Source organism: Aplysia californica, unplaced genomic scaffold (genome assembly GCF_000002075.1).
Source record: "Aplysia californica isolate F4 #8 unplaced genomic scaffold, AplCal3.0 scaffold00842, whole genome shotgun sequence".
In the NCBI taxonomy this organism is placed as follows: domain Eukaryota; kingdom Metazoa; phylum Mollusca; class Gastropoda; order Aplysiida; family Aplysiidae; genus Aplysia; species Aplysia californica.
The window spans coordinates 225,511-243,483 of NW_004798112.1; the positions used below are offsets into that span (position 1 = coordinate 225,511).

General features: G+C 40.2%; 1 protein-coding gene across 1 annotated transcript in view; it reads right to left on the reverse strand.

The window, feature by feature from the left end:
- Nucleotides 1-129: 129 nt before the first annotated feature.
- LOC101849888 (lon protease homolog, mitochondrial) overlaps nt 130-17,973 on the reverse strand; it is a gene marked incomplete in the record, with an annotated part of 26,476 nt that continues 8,632 nt past the window's right edge. Inside the window, 14 exon segments of the mRNA XM_013088948.2 lie at nt 130-1,490; nt 3,523-3,687; nt 4,647-4,858; nt 6,568-6,733; nt 7,352-7,492; nt 8,373-8,489; nt 9,617-9,827; nt 10,605-10,660; nt 12,352-12,474; nt 13,102-13,240; nt 13,743-13,831; nt 14,282-14,497; nt 16,474-16,532; nt 17,537-17,607. Coding sequence (XP_012944402.1) covers nt 1,341-1,490; nt 3,523-3,687; nt 4,647-4,858; nt 6,568-6,733; nt 7,352-7,492; nt 8,373-8,489; nt 9,617-9,827; nt 10,605-10,660; nt 12,352-12,474; nt 13,102-13,240; nt 13,743-13,831; nt 14,282-14,497; nt 16,474-16,532; nt 17,537-17,607 — 1,915 coding nt within the window.

Sequence of the window (17,973 nt, forward strand, 5' to 3'; positions counted from 1 at the left end):
CACAGACGCTGCGGACTACAACACATTTCCATCACCGCGCGGAGCAGCAGCACGTAACATAACCTCTCACAAGTACAACACAACCGTTGATATCTAATCCAAGTCAATGACAAATCCACACCCTCCTTATCTGATTAGGACTGCACTTGTTATTTTTTATTTTTACAAATATGAGAAAACAGAATAAATGCAGGAACGAGTTAATAATGAAACATTGGTTTACTTTGAAGAACAAAACTAGCTAGACAATATGAGAAAATACAGTGTTTATTCGTTAATTTTGGCAGTTAAATACTAGCCGTAGAAACCATTCTTATGCTAAAGGAGAAAGAGCAGTGCTCATATCAGTGCAAAGCAACACATCCTCAGAGGCATGTGTCTTTGAGAGTTATCAGACAGGCATGTGTCTTTGAGAGTTATCAGACAGGCATGTGTCTTTGAGAGTTATCAGACAGACATGTGTCTTTGAGTGTCATCAGACACGCGTAACCCAAGCAGTAAAAAATACCCCTGTATCTACGACTCCACCCTTGATCCAACACTTGGCCAGTATCACAAACAAATGCCCAGCAGTATTAGCTGTAACATGATACAGTCTAGAACTCACTTAACAAAAACAGCTGGATGTGGAAATATTTTCATTATGAGCAAATTTTGCTATGTATGAATCTCAGGCTATACATAAGAACGCATTTTTGCTATGTGCTTGTTTGCTACGTGTGTGCTAGACTGTTGCATGTCACTGTTGAACACGAGAGAAAAAACAAATTTGGAGACAATCTACTTGCCAATATTGACCAAATAAACACAGCATAAGAGGAAAAATGCTCTTCTCCCACAATGAAACCTGGTGAATATCAGTGAGACTTCCATGATAGCTCAAATGCCCGTAAATGCGATCTGAGACTTCCATGATAGCTCAAATGCCCATAAATGCGATCTGAGACTTCCATGATAGCTCAAATGCCCATAAATACCATCTGAGACTTCCATGATAGCTCAAATGCCCATAAATACCATCTGAGACTTCCATGATAGCTCAAATGCCCATAAATACCATCTGAGACTTCCACGATAGCTCAAATGCCCATAAATGCGATCTGAGACTTCCAGGATAGCCCAAATGCCCATAAGTATTATGATCTCCTTGATTCGCAAGATCGACTGCCCCTGCTCCAGGAGGAAATAAATTACACATAGGGTTATAAAAAAACGACAACTGAACGGAGTTGTTCTGAAGGTTCCCGCGAGACCAGAACAACACAGAAACCAATACTCCGGATGATACGAGTCATGTGATGATGATGATGATGATGAAGACGATGAAGCCACCATCCACACTAGGAGTCAGGGAAAGCCAGCTGAAACACTTGGTCGTAAGTCTCCACAAAGTGGACCTCAAGGCCGTCGGTGATGAAAGGCGGGAGATCGGAGTAGTCCTTCCTGTTGCCCTCCGGCAGGATGATGCAATCCACACCTACACGCTTAGCCTGTACGATAAGAGAAAAAAAAACCCATTACTGTGCGTATATTTCTATCGCAAAAAGAAAGTAAAAACAACAACAACAATGAAATGATACACGATAACATCTATACACAAATAAAGAAACTTTCCATCGTCTGTGAAAATCATCATCATCATCATCAATGCCTTTCTCACCCTACACCAGGGTATACCCAGGCCACGAGCAAACACCTTCCACCTTTCTCTATCCTGGGCTAGCCTCTTGGTGTTATTCCACGTCTTCCCACTTTTCTGTACATCGACGTGAAAATCAAATGCCTCGCAATATGCCAGGATTTCTTGTTCACACTTTTTATGGGTCCGTTTACACAAGAAATACAAACTTATTAACCGAAGGTGTCAATAGCATTGCTTTGTCAGTGTTCCTATTCATCTTTGCCCTACCCTGCTGTTGTGAAACAAACATTACGAGATAAGTTGTCTGTTTCTCTCCACCCACAGATTTCAATTTCAGTAACAAGCTACATTGCAATTTTCACTGATGATAATAATAAAATAATATTGGGCGTATCGTGATGATAATAAGGGGAAGACAGCGTAGAACCAGGAGAAGAATCACAGAAATCAATGTACAGAAAAGTGGGAAGACATGGAAAAACATCAAGAGGCTAGCCCAGCATAGAAGAAAGGAGGAAAGTGTTTGTCCGTGGCCTATGCCCTGGTGCAGGGTAAGAAAGGCAATGATAATGATGATGATGATGATGATGATGATGATGATGATAATGAGATGAGCATGGAAAAATACAGTCTACTCCCACCACCACGTCACACATCTCTTAACCCTATCTGTACGCCCTGGGGTCATTTTGTACCCCGTGGTTGTATTCTTCACATTTTAGAATACTTCTAGTACCGTACGAAGATCTCTTCGTGGCACAGAGTTCCCCACATCGTATGGATATGATAGTAAAACACGACGTACGGATAGGGTTAACCATCCCTGTACCTGACACAAATCACAAACCTACCACACCATGACATTTACTTTCAGTTGCAAAAAAAAATTCCATCTCATTTCCCCCCACATGGCATGTTCTTGCACTTGGGGTGTTCGGGGAGTTTTCAAGGCTCTTCACCTGCCTGACCTACTAGTCTTACAGGAGACGGAGACGGAGACAGATGGTAAACCTGGAGGTCCTGCCTCTCATACAACCTTACACAGTTAAAAAAGGCATTAAACCCACGCAATATCATTTCATTAACTCTTTAAACCCCATCGGACTCTGGGAGCGTCCGATACCAGTGACAACTGTTTTGTTTCATTTAGTGCTAGTGTTTGTTTGTTTTTCGGAACTATTCCAGAAACAAGTTTTTTAGTAATGACTAAGCCTTTGTGTCTGCCATTTAGAAGTTGGAGGCAAACTTTTGGGGTTGTAATAAGACATAGCGCACCAGGTTTAGGTGACCGTAGAAAAAAAACTCCGGGAAACGGTGGACATAACTCACGGTCTAGAGAGTTAATAATGGAACAGCTTCTCAGAGGTATAAACTTTTCAGACGTGTAAATTTACCATAGTAGTCTATCTTGGTCTAAGAAGTACAACACGGAAAAAATGGCATGACTGTGCCGTGAACATTCTTCAGGGGAAAAAAAGGAGAGTCCTAGATGAATGTCTTCCCACAAGTAAGTAAAAGAGACATTGAGCAATTTTTATCCAAACTTGTCATGGAAAATCAATAACACCTTTTTTTGCTTCATTCTTTCAGGTGTTCATGCGAGAAAAACAAAATAAAATGTGAGGTGTGCTGACAAAATGAGGTAAGTCTCGGGATTTTAGCCCTATTGACACAGATAGGTACATGGAATTTATAAGTCAGGTTTGTACTATTTATTATATGGAATGATAAAAGACATGTTTAACTTGAAGAAAAAATGGCATCTCTCAAAAATCTACAAATTTGATGTGTCTGTTTTCTGCCGACGTCTCAACTCATGGGTTGAGAGAAGTAACTCATTTTGTCCGCACGCCTCACAAATAATGTAACATTTTCCTCACAGCGATTGTCTTCTCTTTGATTCCTCCGACAGGAAGCACCTTCCCCGTCAGCGACACTTCTCCTGTCATGGCCAGGTTTTGACGCACGGGTTTATCCAACATCAGGGAGAGTAGTGCTGTGGTAATGGTGCACCCAGCACTAGGCCCGTCCTTTGGAGTGGCTCCCTGGAAGACAAACAGAAGGAAACAGTAATGACAGCTGTTTTCAAATGTAAAATTGGGAATGTACTAAGTTGCGAATGTTGCAATAACGATTCTTTGATAGTATGATTATGTCCCCTTCTTGACACGTCTCGTGCTGTCTCGTTTTGAATTCGAGATCTCATTGTAAAAAAAACCCAATAAACCAGTTTTCTGGTAGGTAGGCGAGCTAACAGGTTGTGTTTGTGGTATTTCTTTACAAGTTTTAATCTTTTAATAATGTGATGCAATATGCAGCTGCCACAGAAACACCAAGTTCTGTATCATGCTCACTTTTGATTCCACAATGAAATCCTTTTTTTTAATAAGTGTTTTACAGCGCTCGCAACCGCATAAAGTCATATGAGCGAGCGGGACAACATTAGACATTTTCAGTTTTGGTAGGAAATTTTGAATTTTGCCCAGGTGGCGGCCGAAGCCTACTCTTATCGACTTTGGACCACCAAGGGATCTTTAAGGAGCGCAACTTGCACATAGGACCTCTGAGATTTTTTGCCCTTGTCTGAGAGGGCTAGGTGTAGACCTTTCCTACCAGAAGATCAGGGGGTGTGGTTGAAAGACAGCAATAAGAAGGAGCCAAGGAGTAGCAGTTGAAAGGCTGCGGAAGAGTCAGGAGCCCACAGGAGGGGCAAAGGAGGTGAGGTGGTGGGGGCAGAAAGTGGAGACGAAAGCAGACGACAGAATATTGCTAGAGAGGAGGAAAAGAGGTGAAAGGAGACAATCTTAAAGAAGAAAATGTTTCCGTTGCTACCCAGATTCGAACCTGGGACCTTTGAATGAGAGGCGAACTCCTTAACCACTATGCCACAACCCCACCCCCCCCCCCCCCCCACTTTTGCATTAGACTGCAAAAAATATGCAATGAACAATGAACAAATGCAAAATCTACATTTGACAAACCATATCCCAGATCCCTTTCCTACCTCAGGAACATGCAAGTGCAGCTGGGCTTTCTGCATGAACAAGTCGTCCGGAAACTTCCGTGTAGAAAACGCTTTGGCAAAGGTGTAGGCCAGCTGTGCGCTCTCCTTCATCACAGTGCCCAGGTTGCCTGTGAGCTCCAGGGAGCCGTTGTCCGAGCTTGATGGGTCCAGTTTTTTCTTGATGGCCGTCTCGATGAACAGAGTGGAGCCACCTAGCCGACCGGGATGGGAAGTAAATCCAAAAAGAAATGAACTACGCTGCAAGCCGAAGGACAGTTAGTTTGTTTGTCTGAGCATTGGTCTCAACTCAGAATTTTTAAAAAAGGAGGAACTTTCAGCGTGATCGCCACGGAAGACCATTTTCGAGAGACACCCATTATTATACTGTTTAAACCTCAAATGTTGAAATATAAACCATCAGTTTATCAAAGCAAGGTTATTTCGTACCAATTTGAGAGTTCCGTCGGCAATTTCAAGTAAAAGAGTCAATTACCAAAAATTCATAATCTTGATTATGTACAGAAAGTGGTGATGCATTACTCCGGGGGTGCCCCTCCCAACAACTCTTTTTGCCAGTGACTGTTCTTCAACAGTTTTGCGGAGGAAATGGAAGTAGTGAAAATCCGTTAAATAGCGGAATACTGAGGCCTATGCTGAGAAGCAGACAGGAGCATTCTACACCAGAGCACCCGTTTGTCATCTCCACTGCTCAGTGTGCGACTTCATTATATGTCACTTTTTAAAATGGCTTATAGTGGAGTCCCACACTTAACAAACCATCTGTTTTTTGTTTTTGACACTGACTTTACATTTTTCTCACCTCAATGTAAACTCGTGGCCAGGCCCTCACTACAATGTCCTCTCTACTAGGACGAGGTGCAGTCTTCCAAAACCTACTTTTTCTTATTAAAGAGCTCAAGTTGTGCAAGTTCCAAACAGGATACCTGAATGGACTGAACACAATCATCTTCTCTTTTCTTAAATAAAAGATGAACTCTAATACGAGACACATTAAACTTTTTCAGTTGGTTGAAAATTTAGAATTTTGCCCGGGTGGCGGCCGAAGCCTACTCTTATCGATTTTAGACCACCAAGGGATCTTTAACGTGAACAACTTGCACACGGGCCCTCCAAGATTTTTCACCCTTGTCCGAGAAGGCTAGGTGTAGATCTTTTACCCCTGAGATGGAGCAAATTGATGTCAGAATTATGTCCACCACAATCTAAGTTATAAGACATGGGGATACACTTTTACTGGCACTTGGAGGATACATACCAATTTGACAAACAGTCTACCTGTTACATCACAGTTTGTAAAAACTGTCACTTGTTTTACAAAGAAAGATAGATTAAATATTGTGTACAAGAAAGTAAATTCTGAAATTCATCTCAATTTGCGAGATACAAAGGTCGACCTATTGGTTTCAGCCAAACTTTTAAATTAGCGTTTGTCCCAAAACTGTTCATTAACATATTCTCAAACACTGTACAAGTACAAGTAAGCTCCATTTTTACAAGTTTTAACAAATGAAATACGATACAATTAGGCCCAGCAACATTCATAAAGTCTGGAATTTGTAACACTTCAAGAAAAATTCATGGAGATTTCAAAGCAGAACTGTCCCCGTCGTTTTATGCAAGAAAAATTCTGAAATTATGCAAACTGAGCCCAAAAATGTGAAATTGTACGATTCTGTTAATTTTAACATAGAATGATAAGGAAAAAAATCAGAAATTATGCAAAAAATGATCAAATTTCTAAATTATGTGGGGTGCAAAAAACGACGGGGACAGGCAGAATCACTTCTCATCACTGAAGAAATAGTCCACTAGTACAATAAAGGAAACGTAGTACAAGTAATTGTGTGACACTTTTCTCAAAGTCCACTAAGGAGAGAGCACAGTCCCAGTCAAGACCTACCCATGGACGTCCAGGCTAGACCAGTGACAACTCCAGGTGGCGTCTGGTCATACATTCTGTCGTGAGTAAAAATAGGCTTTCCAACAAATTCCTGAAGGTTGTCCAGGTCTATATTGATGTCACTCACTGAATCTTTCACTATCTTCAGAGCAGCCTTGCGGTAGATCTGTCAAAAGAAAGATAAGTTTTTAGGTAGCTTCATATACTAAATGATAAAGATGTTCCCAACTCTCCCATTAACTTTGGTGCAGCCTAAGCTGAAGACCTGTAAAAGGAGATCATCATTTGTAGCAAAAACGTTCATGTAACAAATCATTGAATGTCCCATGATGCCCCTCACAGACCCTCTTATTATTTTCTTTTTTTTTTAAGTTTTAGAAGAGGTTTTACGGCGCTCGCAACTGTATAAGGTCATATGAGCGCCAAACTTGTCATTTTCAAAGCAGCGTCGCATAAGATTTGTGAAAAAGAAAAAGAGAGATTTTTAGTAGCAAAAAGTCTGTGAAAAAACAAGTCATGAGATTTTCCATGTAACAGACCAACATTCGCATTTCCATCTTGCCCCTTTTTTTTAAAATTGCAAACATGAGGGTAACAACTGAGGAAAACGGTACATGAAAACAAAACTCCAGAAACTTCTCAAAACTGTCACCCCCACCTACACACACACACACACACACACACACACACACACACACACACACACACACACACACACACACACACACACACACAGACAAAAAACCTGCGACCACTGTATGTTGAAGCAACAGGGAATACTCACCTTCTCAATATGTTTCTGTAGGTTGCGCACACCACTCTCCCTACAGTAGGCCTTGATCAGCGTGTTCATTGCTTCGTCGGTGATTTTCATGGCATCCTTGGAAACACCTGAGTGCTCTAGAGCTTGAGGAACAAGGTATTGCTGAGGGGAAAACAGAAAACGATGATGCTTCTTTCATAGTCACGGAACAATTCATAAGAAACCACATCTTTTGCACGTCAGTTGTCTTTTAGTTTTAGTGAGTGTTTTACGGCACTTGTAACACAATAAAGTCATATAAGTGCCGAAGATTAGAGGTTACAGGAAAGTAACAAACACAAAAAAGAAGGAGGGGAGATAAAGACAATAGATGTTTGATAGGAAAGAAGAAGCAAACCATACCAGAGCACCCGACAACCACCCACCTTCAGTTGCATCAGCCAGGTGGTGACTATAGAAGGTAAATACAAAGGCACAAAGTAATTCTAATTCACTGCTTGGAGATAAAAGAACATCTGAATATTATTTAGTCTCTTCCCCCAAAACATCAAAAGCTTCAGCATAGAAAAAATTAGTCCATCCTCAGCTAAAAATACATGTGTAGTAGCTAATTTCTTTTTTCTGTTTCTGACACCTCAAACACTGGCACTGACAATATAAGGGTCCTACAGTTGTGTTATGTCATCTATATAAAATATATTTGTGAAAGTTCGTCACCTTGGTCGCCGAAAACTTCCGAACCACTTAACTTTCGAATTTGAAAAAATTAACAGTGGTTCAGAATCATTTAAAGGGTGCACAGTTGTATTAAGGAGTCTGAAGTCACTGTAGTTTAATTTTCAGTTTTTCATTAGTTTCGTTTAGATCTAATCTGAGGAAAGTCCATCTTCTAAGACACCATTGTAAATAAGTGAGGCTTCCATTCACAAGCAGTGCGCACCGTTTCCACAATGACTTGACGATCGATTCTTTTGAGTCCGTTCATCGAGCGGGTACCCAGCTAGTCGGCTATAAACTCGGTCCCGTCTTCCCATACACCTACCTTGGCAATGTTCAGCTTCTCCTCCGCGACATAGCCGGACACGTCAATCATCTCCATTCTGTCCCTGAGAGGCTCAGGAATAGTGTCGAGCACATTGGCCGTGCAGATAAAGAGAACCTGAGAAGAAAGATCAATGATGATCAAAATTACACCAAATACAATGTAGGCCTACATGGAGCACTTCGAGCAAAGAAATGAGTGGTGAACAACGATTGCCCATGTAGGATTCAAATCTGGCAATTGAAAAAACTTGTTACTTGTTACATGTGTGAAGGACCGACATCACTGCACAAGGGGCATCCCCATAAGCGCTACGTCCCCTGAAGAAGCACATCTGAAAGTGTGTAGATGCTGACGGTTCCAAGCAATATTTGATTCCATAGCCTTCTGCTCCTCCCACTAAGTCTTGAACTTCTGCAGGCGCCCCATCCAACCCCAAGCTCACGAATTGAAGAAAACAATGTGCTTATATGAAGAATATACCAAATGTCTCCCTAGAACATCATGACAATGACAGAACATTACCTGCAATACTGATAACAAAACTGCTAGCAAAAAATATTCTATCATCAAAATAAAAATCTTTTCAGATATTTTGTGGTGTGCATGAGTAAATCTTAATCAAAATGTTTTAGAGACACTGACCTCGCACACGAAAAGACATTAATAATCTTACACATATACAAACATTCATCTGCAAGAACTGATGATAAAGACACAGCAGCCTGGATTCAGCCTCAAAAACCATTGATCAGCCAAAATGAGGCAAACAAAATTGTAGGGTGATAGGAATAAACTGATAGATAAGTACTGATCATGACTTTGATTAAGGAGGGAAATTTACACAAGATATTCAACTCACAAATGTGCATTTGTCTATACTAGATGATTAAGTTTTGTAAGTACAGAAGAGTGTGAGTGTACATATCATCAGATGCACTATGGCCAAAACTGATAATTTTTAAAAACTGCAGTTTCTTAATTAATTCGTGGGATTAGTTGCCTGTGCTCAATAAATATTTTGTCCAAATCCAAATTCTAACAGTTGAAAAAAAGAAGGAAGAAAATATATATAACGTAGGTACAATTGTTATAGGGATGAAACTTTCTCTCTCCTGAAAAACTGTACTGTCTGGGCTTAATATTTAAAACAGCTTGCTGACCATATGTTAGAGCATTGCAGGTGACTGTTGTATATTGTCAGGGGCAAATAGTTGAAGCAGAAAATCCTCTGAGACACTGACCTTGCTGAGGTCAACAGTCACATCAAGGTAATGGTCCAAGAAGTTGTGATTCTGCTCCGGGTCAAGAAGCTCCAACAAGGCAGAGGACGGGTCGCCCTGGTAACCTCTGCCCATCTTGTCCACTTCATCTATCAGCACCAGTGGATTCTCTGTCTTGGTCTTCTTCAAGCACTGAATCATCTTCCCAGGCATAGCACCGACATACGTACGTCTGGCCGAGAGGAAGAATGAAACAAGAACATTTAATTATTTAAAGAACTAAAGAAGCTTTAAACTAAAGGTTTCATGGCTCCAATCAGAGATACATATGGTCGCTTTTAATTAAGGACAAGCGGGCTAACCAGAGGGGGTTTCCAGAAATCTTGACCTACACCAAAAGTGGGCATTGCCCTACCCATAGGAGAAGTTTGGTTTCATTGGTGTATATTTGTTTAGATATGGATAAAACTTTCCTGGACTTTTAAAAAAACTGAACAAGGGGCAAAAACTTTACCTTCGATTTTCTCAAAACAACATTTTTCGGGATAGCCCCCTTGTCCTTAAAAGCGACCATATATTTTGTCCTTTAGAATTGGATATTGATGCATATTAAATGTATTAAAAAAGAAAAAAAAAAAAAGGTCAGGTCATCAGTTGAGAAACACATGCTAAAACCTCTAAAATAAAAAATAATCATCATTTCTCTGTTGCTATAATTCCTTGTCTAGTTTCCACACAAATTTTTAGAAGTTATAGTCACAATGATGGAAAACAGAACTCATGACCATGATCCAGAACAGCATAGACACTATAACTGAGTGCCCGGACGCACGATCGGGTCGGTTTGCCATCAGCCAGATTGAGGGCGCAAACTGACTATCATGGCACAGACCGATCGCCCCACTCGTTGCCTCAAAAACAAATGCGTTTAGTTTTCAGGTGACGAATTGGGCGATGGACACGCCCCGACACGATCCCATCCGCAATGGGCACCCGTTATAAAGCTTACCTATGTCCTTTGATTTCTGCCACATCAGTCATTCCACCAACACTGAATCTGAAATACTGACAAGGAAAAGACAGGTTATAGTTTGTTGGTTTAGTTTAGTTTTAGCAGAGGTTTTACGGCGCTCGCAACTGCATGAGGTCATAAGAGCGCCAGAAGATTAGAAGTGTTACAAGAGAGTAACAAACATAAAAAAGAAGAAGGGGAGAAAAGGACGATAGATGTTTGATAGGAAAGAAGAAGCAAACCACACAAGAGCACCCACCAACCCACCCGCAGTTTGTTGGTGTGGTTGTTGTTTTCGTTTTTTTAGGAAAGCAACATACTTGGGTCAACAGCATGAAAATAGCAAAGTAACAATATATGGCATATGGCTTTGCCAATGTCAAACCTCTGTCTATTGCGAAGATAAAGGATAAAAGATATCACTATTGTGACTATTCTGAAATGGACCACGTTATGGTGCTACAAAGGGTTGAAAAGAAATTTGTTGCTTCATAATTTTACAATATATACAAGATAAGTAGCTGGCATCTACTAGACAGCTATATTCATATAAAAGCAAACAAAGACAGGGAGGAAAAAGGCTTGGTTTTAGTTTTAGTATAAGTAAAGGTTTTACTGCATAAGGTCATATGAGCGCCAGAAGATTAGAGGTGTTACAAGAGAGTAACAAGCATAAAAAAGACGAAGGGGAGATAAGGACGACAGATGTTTGATAGGAAAGAAGAAGCAAATCACACCACAGCACCCGCCAACCACTCACAAAAGCTTGGAATGTAACAAGGACAATTCAAATCCTGGATGAAGATACTGATCTTGGGCAAGCTTCAGCAGCAGGAAATATACATATTGAACAACTGTTATTTGACCCGTCTCTTTTTCCATCCCTAACTCTCACACATGTACTGTTCCACACTTCATCAAGCCACAGACTTTTCGGAGGATAACAAAACTGAGAGTCAACACCTCAGAAGTATATGTCTGTCCCCGTGGTTTTATGCACCCCGCAAAATTTGATCATGTTTTTACATAATTTCTGATTATTTTCCTTTGTAATTCTGTGTTAAAATTAACAGAATCGCATAACTTCACATTTTTGGGCTCAGTTTGCATGATTTCAGAATTTTTCTTGCATAAAACAACGGGGATAGATATGTGCGATAGTTTGGCACACCACATCTGCATCATCTCTACCTTTTCCTTACTCTTCATCAACCCTGATCTGGTTTGCTCCTTCTGTCCTATCAAACTTCTACAGTCTTTATCTTGCCTCCTTTGTTTCTTTGAGTGTTATTCTCTAGGAGTATCAACTTAATTCTTTTAGTTTTAGAAGAGGTTTTAAGGCGTAACTGCATATGGTCATATGAGCACCAGAAGATTTGAGATGTTACAAGAGAGTAACAAACATAAAAAAGATGAAGGGGAGATAAGGACGAAAGATGTTTTTGATAGGAAAGAAGAAGCAAACCACACCAGAGCACCTGCTAACCACCCACTGTAACAACTCTGATCTTTGGAACTTATAAGACCTGTTTATGTTGCAAGTGCTGTTGACATCTTACTAAAACTAAACTCTTAATCACTAAACCAAGCGTTCTGCCTCCAAAATAGCAATGAGCCTCTACTAACAGTGATGTAAACTTGTACAAAAACCAAAACTGTCTTTTCACCTTTTCAAAATGCAATCAAACACATACACAGAAGTATCCATTCACAGACACACATGTGAAAGAGTACTGGTACTTACTTTCCTGTTGAGAGCTCTTGCTATGGACTTGGCAATGCTAGTTTTTCCCACTCCAGGAGGCCCATAGAAGCACAGTATCTTGCCCTGGGTGTGTCCCTTCAGTTGACTGACAGCAATGAACTCCTACAATGAGGAACATATGTGTCACGACGCGGTGGAATCAGGCACTCGTCAATTTTAGGGCATGTTGAGTTACTGGTATCATCTTAAAGCTTGTTAATTTGTCTATTCTTCAATGACAAAAATATCCATATTATTTGAACAGAAGTCAGGAAAATATGCGATGGAAGGAGGCGGCGGTGGCCTAATTTCAGAGGTAAAATTAGTGAGAAAATGGTCGCCAAACTTCCATTACTTGAGAGCCCTTGGAAACTGAAAATTTACATTTTTTATGCCTTTAACCACCATTTTTAAAATAAAATCCACATAGAAATATGTTTTTAAAGGGACATATAGAGTATTAAGCCAAAAAAACAAAAGTTCCATAAAAATTGCTCGAGTGGAATAAAGCTCTAAGGGAATAAAAGCTGTACCAATAGTCAATACTGGATCGATAACAACAACAACAACAACAGCAACAGCAACAACAACAGCAACAACAACAGCAACAACAATGACAACAACAGCAATAACAACAACAACAGCAACAATGATAACAACAACAACGAGCAGTCAATAAACAAAACGAGCAATCTGTGCACAGCTGCAAGGTGATTTTCTCATCTTTCAGATTGAACACAAGCAGCTCACCAGAATTCTCTTCTTGACGTCCTCCATGCCGTAATGGTCTTCGTCCAGTATGGTCTGAGCTCTGTCTAGCACCAGAGTCTCATCGCTGTACTTCCCCCACGGCAGCCCGGTCAGCCAGTCTAAGTAGTTGCGAGTCACACTGAAAGTGCCAAGGAATGGTCAGGAGAAATGAGGTTGAACTTAATCTAAAGTACTAAGGAATGGTAAAGAGCAATGAGGTTGAACTTCACACTAAAATGCCACAGCTTACCAATGACACTTTTCAGTGGCAAAACTTGTAACAAGAAAACAATTCTACAGTGAACACATTTTTTCACAATACGTTCTCAAAACAAGCGTTCAATAAGCATAATGTCGAGATTAGAAAAAAATGACGGACCTGCTTTTAAAAGCGATATAGCCCCAGCTGTAAACCTTTTAAAATCTGTAGAAACCACCCACATGGGTTTTTTATTAGTATTTCTTAGGGAGCTTTCTAGAATACAGCTAACTGGCGCTTACAAAAATATTGAGGTGTTAAGACAAATTGATACAAGTCATTGTGCAAAAACTGGAACGTCTATGTTCAATAGTGTAGGAAATATTTGACAATAAGTTACACCACAAATTTTTGACCGCACTATAATGTTTCCCGGACTTACTTGAACTCGGAGGAATGGTTGTCCAAGAAGGAAAGTTTCCCCAGCTCTTCGTCAATCACCTCCATAACATGCTGGGGCACCACAAGGTCCTAGGTGAACAAATAAAAACTGTTGTTAAGTTTACAACAGCCACTTTTAGTTTTGTTTTAGTAAGGTTTCTTAGTTTTAAAAAGAGTTTTACGGCCCTCACAACTGCATAAGGTCATATGAGCACCAAGGGGTGGATGTTAACAGGGAAGTCCAAACGAGGAATCAGGCTTACTCTGCTCACCTATCTAGCTTCAACAGCACAAAGTCTGCTTCGACTATCAAGGCACCCTGGAAATAGCAGTTCACAAGCGAGTGACAAACATAAAAAAGAAGTAGAGGAAAAAATTACTGAGGCGACGATTTAATACAGTGACACAAAGATGATAAAGATAGCATACTTCTTTATCTTGCAAAAAAGAAATCACAATTGTCTGAAGCAAGGAACTGTTACAGAATCTTCCCTCAGTCCCACTAACAAATCAAACTTCACTAAATCAACACGGAAATACCTGGAGTCTGGATCGAAACTTTTCTTCAATGGCGTCTTTGTCGTCCTTCTCAAGGCCCAGCTCTTTCTTGATAATTTTGAGCTGCTCTTTGAGAATGTATTCCCTGTGCTGTTTCTTCACCTTCTCCTCCACCTCTTTCCCGATGCGTTGCTGCAGTTTGCTAAGCTCAAACTCTTTCTTCAAGAGAGACAGAGCCAGCATCAGCCTTTTCGAGATCTGTGTCAGTAAAAACAAAACATAAAACCTTCACTGAAACAGATAGCGCTGGACTACAACTGGACACAGCATTTCTAACAACATAATTTTGACAAGAAGGGTTAAGTGGTGGTTTACTGCGAGTCAGTATATGTGAAGCATGCTGACAAAATGAGTTACGCCTCAGATTTGAGGTATAAGGAAATATATAAATCACACTTATAGGTGAAGTTTGTTTGTTTTAGTAGACGTTTTACGGCACCCACAACTGCATAAGGTCATATGAGCGCCAGAAGACTAGAGGTGTTACAAGAGAGTAACAAACATAAAAAAGGACGTGAGATAAGGACGATAGACGTTTGATAGGAAAGAAGAAGCAAACCACACCACAGCACCCACCAACCACCCACTTAGGTGAAGTTTTTAAAAAGCGTAAGTGTGAAATAATAACAGGCATGTTACATTTAAAGACTACGGCATCAATAAAAAATCTACAAATTTGACCATTGTGTCGATTTCTGGCCAATTTGTGGAATGCAAGAAGTAACTCATTTTGTCAGCACACCTCACATATTAACAGTTTTATTTAACCAGGGACACATCTTATAGAGAGAAAAAATAGACCACACCACAACACCCACAACCAACTTGAGCTCCTTCAACTATTCCCTTTGAGATTTTTTTAACACACGGAATCTACAGAAACAACCCACAAACAATCAAACAATTGAAACTCAATGCTGAACAGAAGGTCCAAGGAATTGACACAGAAACATGCCACAGTTATTAAGAATTTCCAGTGGCAAATTGGACCTTGTATGGAGAAAAATGGTCAACATATGGGGAATTAAATAGCCACCACCTTCCATGAGTTTAATAAGCAATATCAGTTTTGTATAAATTTATTATCCAAATAGTGTCTTTTTTAAAAAGAACAATACCATTGTTTTTTTTAGAAATTGCAAAGTTTTGCGATTTATTCAATTTTCCTTGAACTTTTTAAAAACTTATTTTTCAAATATATTGGTTGATTTTGTCCATACTCACAAATGTAACCCCCCCCCCCATACCCCAGTTGAATTTTATTTATTCAAAGTCTTGTTGAAATTTATCCAGAGATGACCAAGTTATTGCCCTTTGAATGAGTCCTCTTTTTACAGACACCCAGCATGCATGTCTGGGCCTTTAATGCACCTGGGCCTATTCCTGTGTATTTTTGGGACACCCCGCTGGCCCAGTGGCCTAGTCCCATGTATTTACAGGATGTGATTATCTGTCAATATTTCCGGTGTTTTTCAGTTACAAGCTGCAGGAAGCGGTGAGCCAACAGTAGACCCACTTGTTTCGTTTCGTAAAAAATTTGTTGGAAGTTATGTGCGATATGTTTGGAGCTGTAACAGAGTTAAGTCAGTCACCCCGGCATTGCGATAGATGATTTTATTATAAATTGGGGGTAAATTGCATAACCCTCAGACATTGATTGCCATTTCAAAACATTGATAAAATAAAAACTATTTAGACAAATTAGATGCAGAAATCCTTTTCTTTGAGAGCATTTCTTTCTTGCTCTTGCTCTTGTTGCATTTTTAAAATTATAACTTCCACAGTCCTTTTGTGATTAACGCTTCAATATACCCCAAAAGTGTAAGGCTGCAATGGTTGTTGGGTGAAAAATAACTCAGACTCAAGTGAGTTAATTCTAAGCCCCGAATTTTTTCCACTGTTTCTAAGAGTTTTGTTTCTACAGTCACCTAAACCTACTGCACTATGTCTCATTATAACCCCAAAGGCTTGCCTCCAACTTCTAAATAACAGAAGCAAAGCTTTAATCATTACTAAAAAACTTGGTTCGGGAATAGTCCCGAAAAACAAGAAAAAACTAGCAACGAAATAAAATGAAACAGCTGTCTCTAGTATCGGACGCTCCCAGTGTCTGATGGGGAACAGGGTTATTACGCTCCCAGCATCCGATGGGGTTGAAAGAGTTAAACACTTACGTTGATCTCTTCCAGCACTTCCTGCAGCTCATGAGGCTCACCAGCTGTAAGTGCAGCACCTGGAGGAAAAAACAAACAACAAGGGACGTCGATGAATTTCTGAATAACTGCCACCTGTCAACATAGTACCACTCACTTCTCTGAAACTGGAAAAATGTTCACAAGCAATTTAGTTCAATATATCGTCGTCTCAGAACTATTTTGTACAAAGTGTACTTAGATAAAGAGGCACTTTGAACAAAACTTTCTGAGGCGACGATATACAGTGGCCACTTCCAACTCAGTTAAAAAATGTTAATGAGAATGTGTGTTACGTGTGTGTGTGTGTGTGTGTGTGTGTGTGTGTGTGTGTGTGTGTGTGAGTGCATGTGTGGGGTGGGGAGGGGGGAGGGGGAGGTGTATCTCCAACTCAATACCCACCTCCAAGGCTATGGAGTCAAGAAACAAACCACAAAAACTCTTTAAACAATCAAAGTTCAAGAATGGGTCGCTGAAGGTTCAAACAAGGACTGTCTGCGCCACAGTCCAGCACGACACTAACTGAGCTTACAGTGAGTCTTCTTTACCTCGCTTATGTAAATAATCAAACTGAAAGTACAGTGAGTGACCCATGACAGCGCTTAAAAGTTTTCTGACATAGTTAAGACTACCAGAAATCCTAAACTAGACTGTCTTCATTGTCACACAAAACGCACAGACATTTTGGTAAAAGTGGTTAATCTAACCCGCATGTGCCACTTCACTTCATTTTGATCCATCGCCTGTAGGATGTCCTGTAGGATGTCCTGTAGGATGTCCTGTAGGATGTCCTGTAGGATGTCCTGTAGGATGTCCTGTAGGATGTCCTGACGTATCCCTTACTGGTCATGGTTTACAACCAGAGACGGGCTCTCAGAAATGTGCCCCCACTTCAATTCTACTCGCATTATCATTTGGCCATTACTCCCCCACTCTACAACATTCCTACAATTTACAGAGTTATGGCTAAAGATATGCCCATTCCTTAATGAACCCATTGATTTATCTATGGTTTACTGAGATCACAGACACATCAACTTCTTACCAAGATCGCTGATATAAACTGGATTGTCGATCACTCTCTGGCCAGCTTGGATGATCTGTGCCAGGTTTTCCCTGAAGTAGGCAGCAAACAAAAGAAAAAATGGAAGAATACACACCTATTAACACATGCCACCTGAACAAAAAAGTCAAGGAGAAAAATACAAAGAGCAGTTATTCATCAATTTCTGATAACATGAAGTGTACATACTTTGCGACCTGCGTAGTATCTACCTACCTGCCTCCCCAGACATCAGAAATACTCTATATAACGACAAAACACAGCTGATAAAAACCTGTAAATTCTTTGCCACATCGACAGGCCAAAGGGTTATAACTCAGATGGCTGCTGGATCGGAAAAGTAAAGTAAGTAAAGTAAAAGGACATGAAAGTAACCGCTACTCATCTACTCATCTCATGCAAATCAATTAATCTCCCCC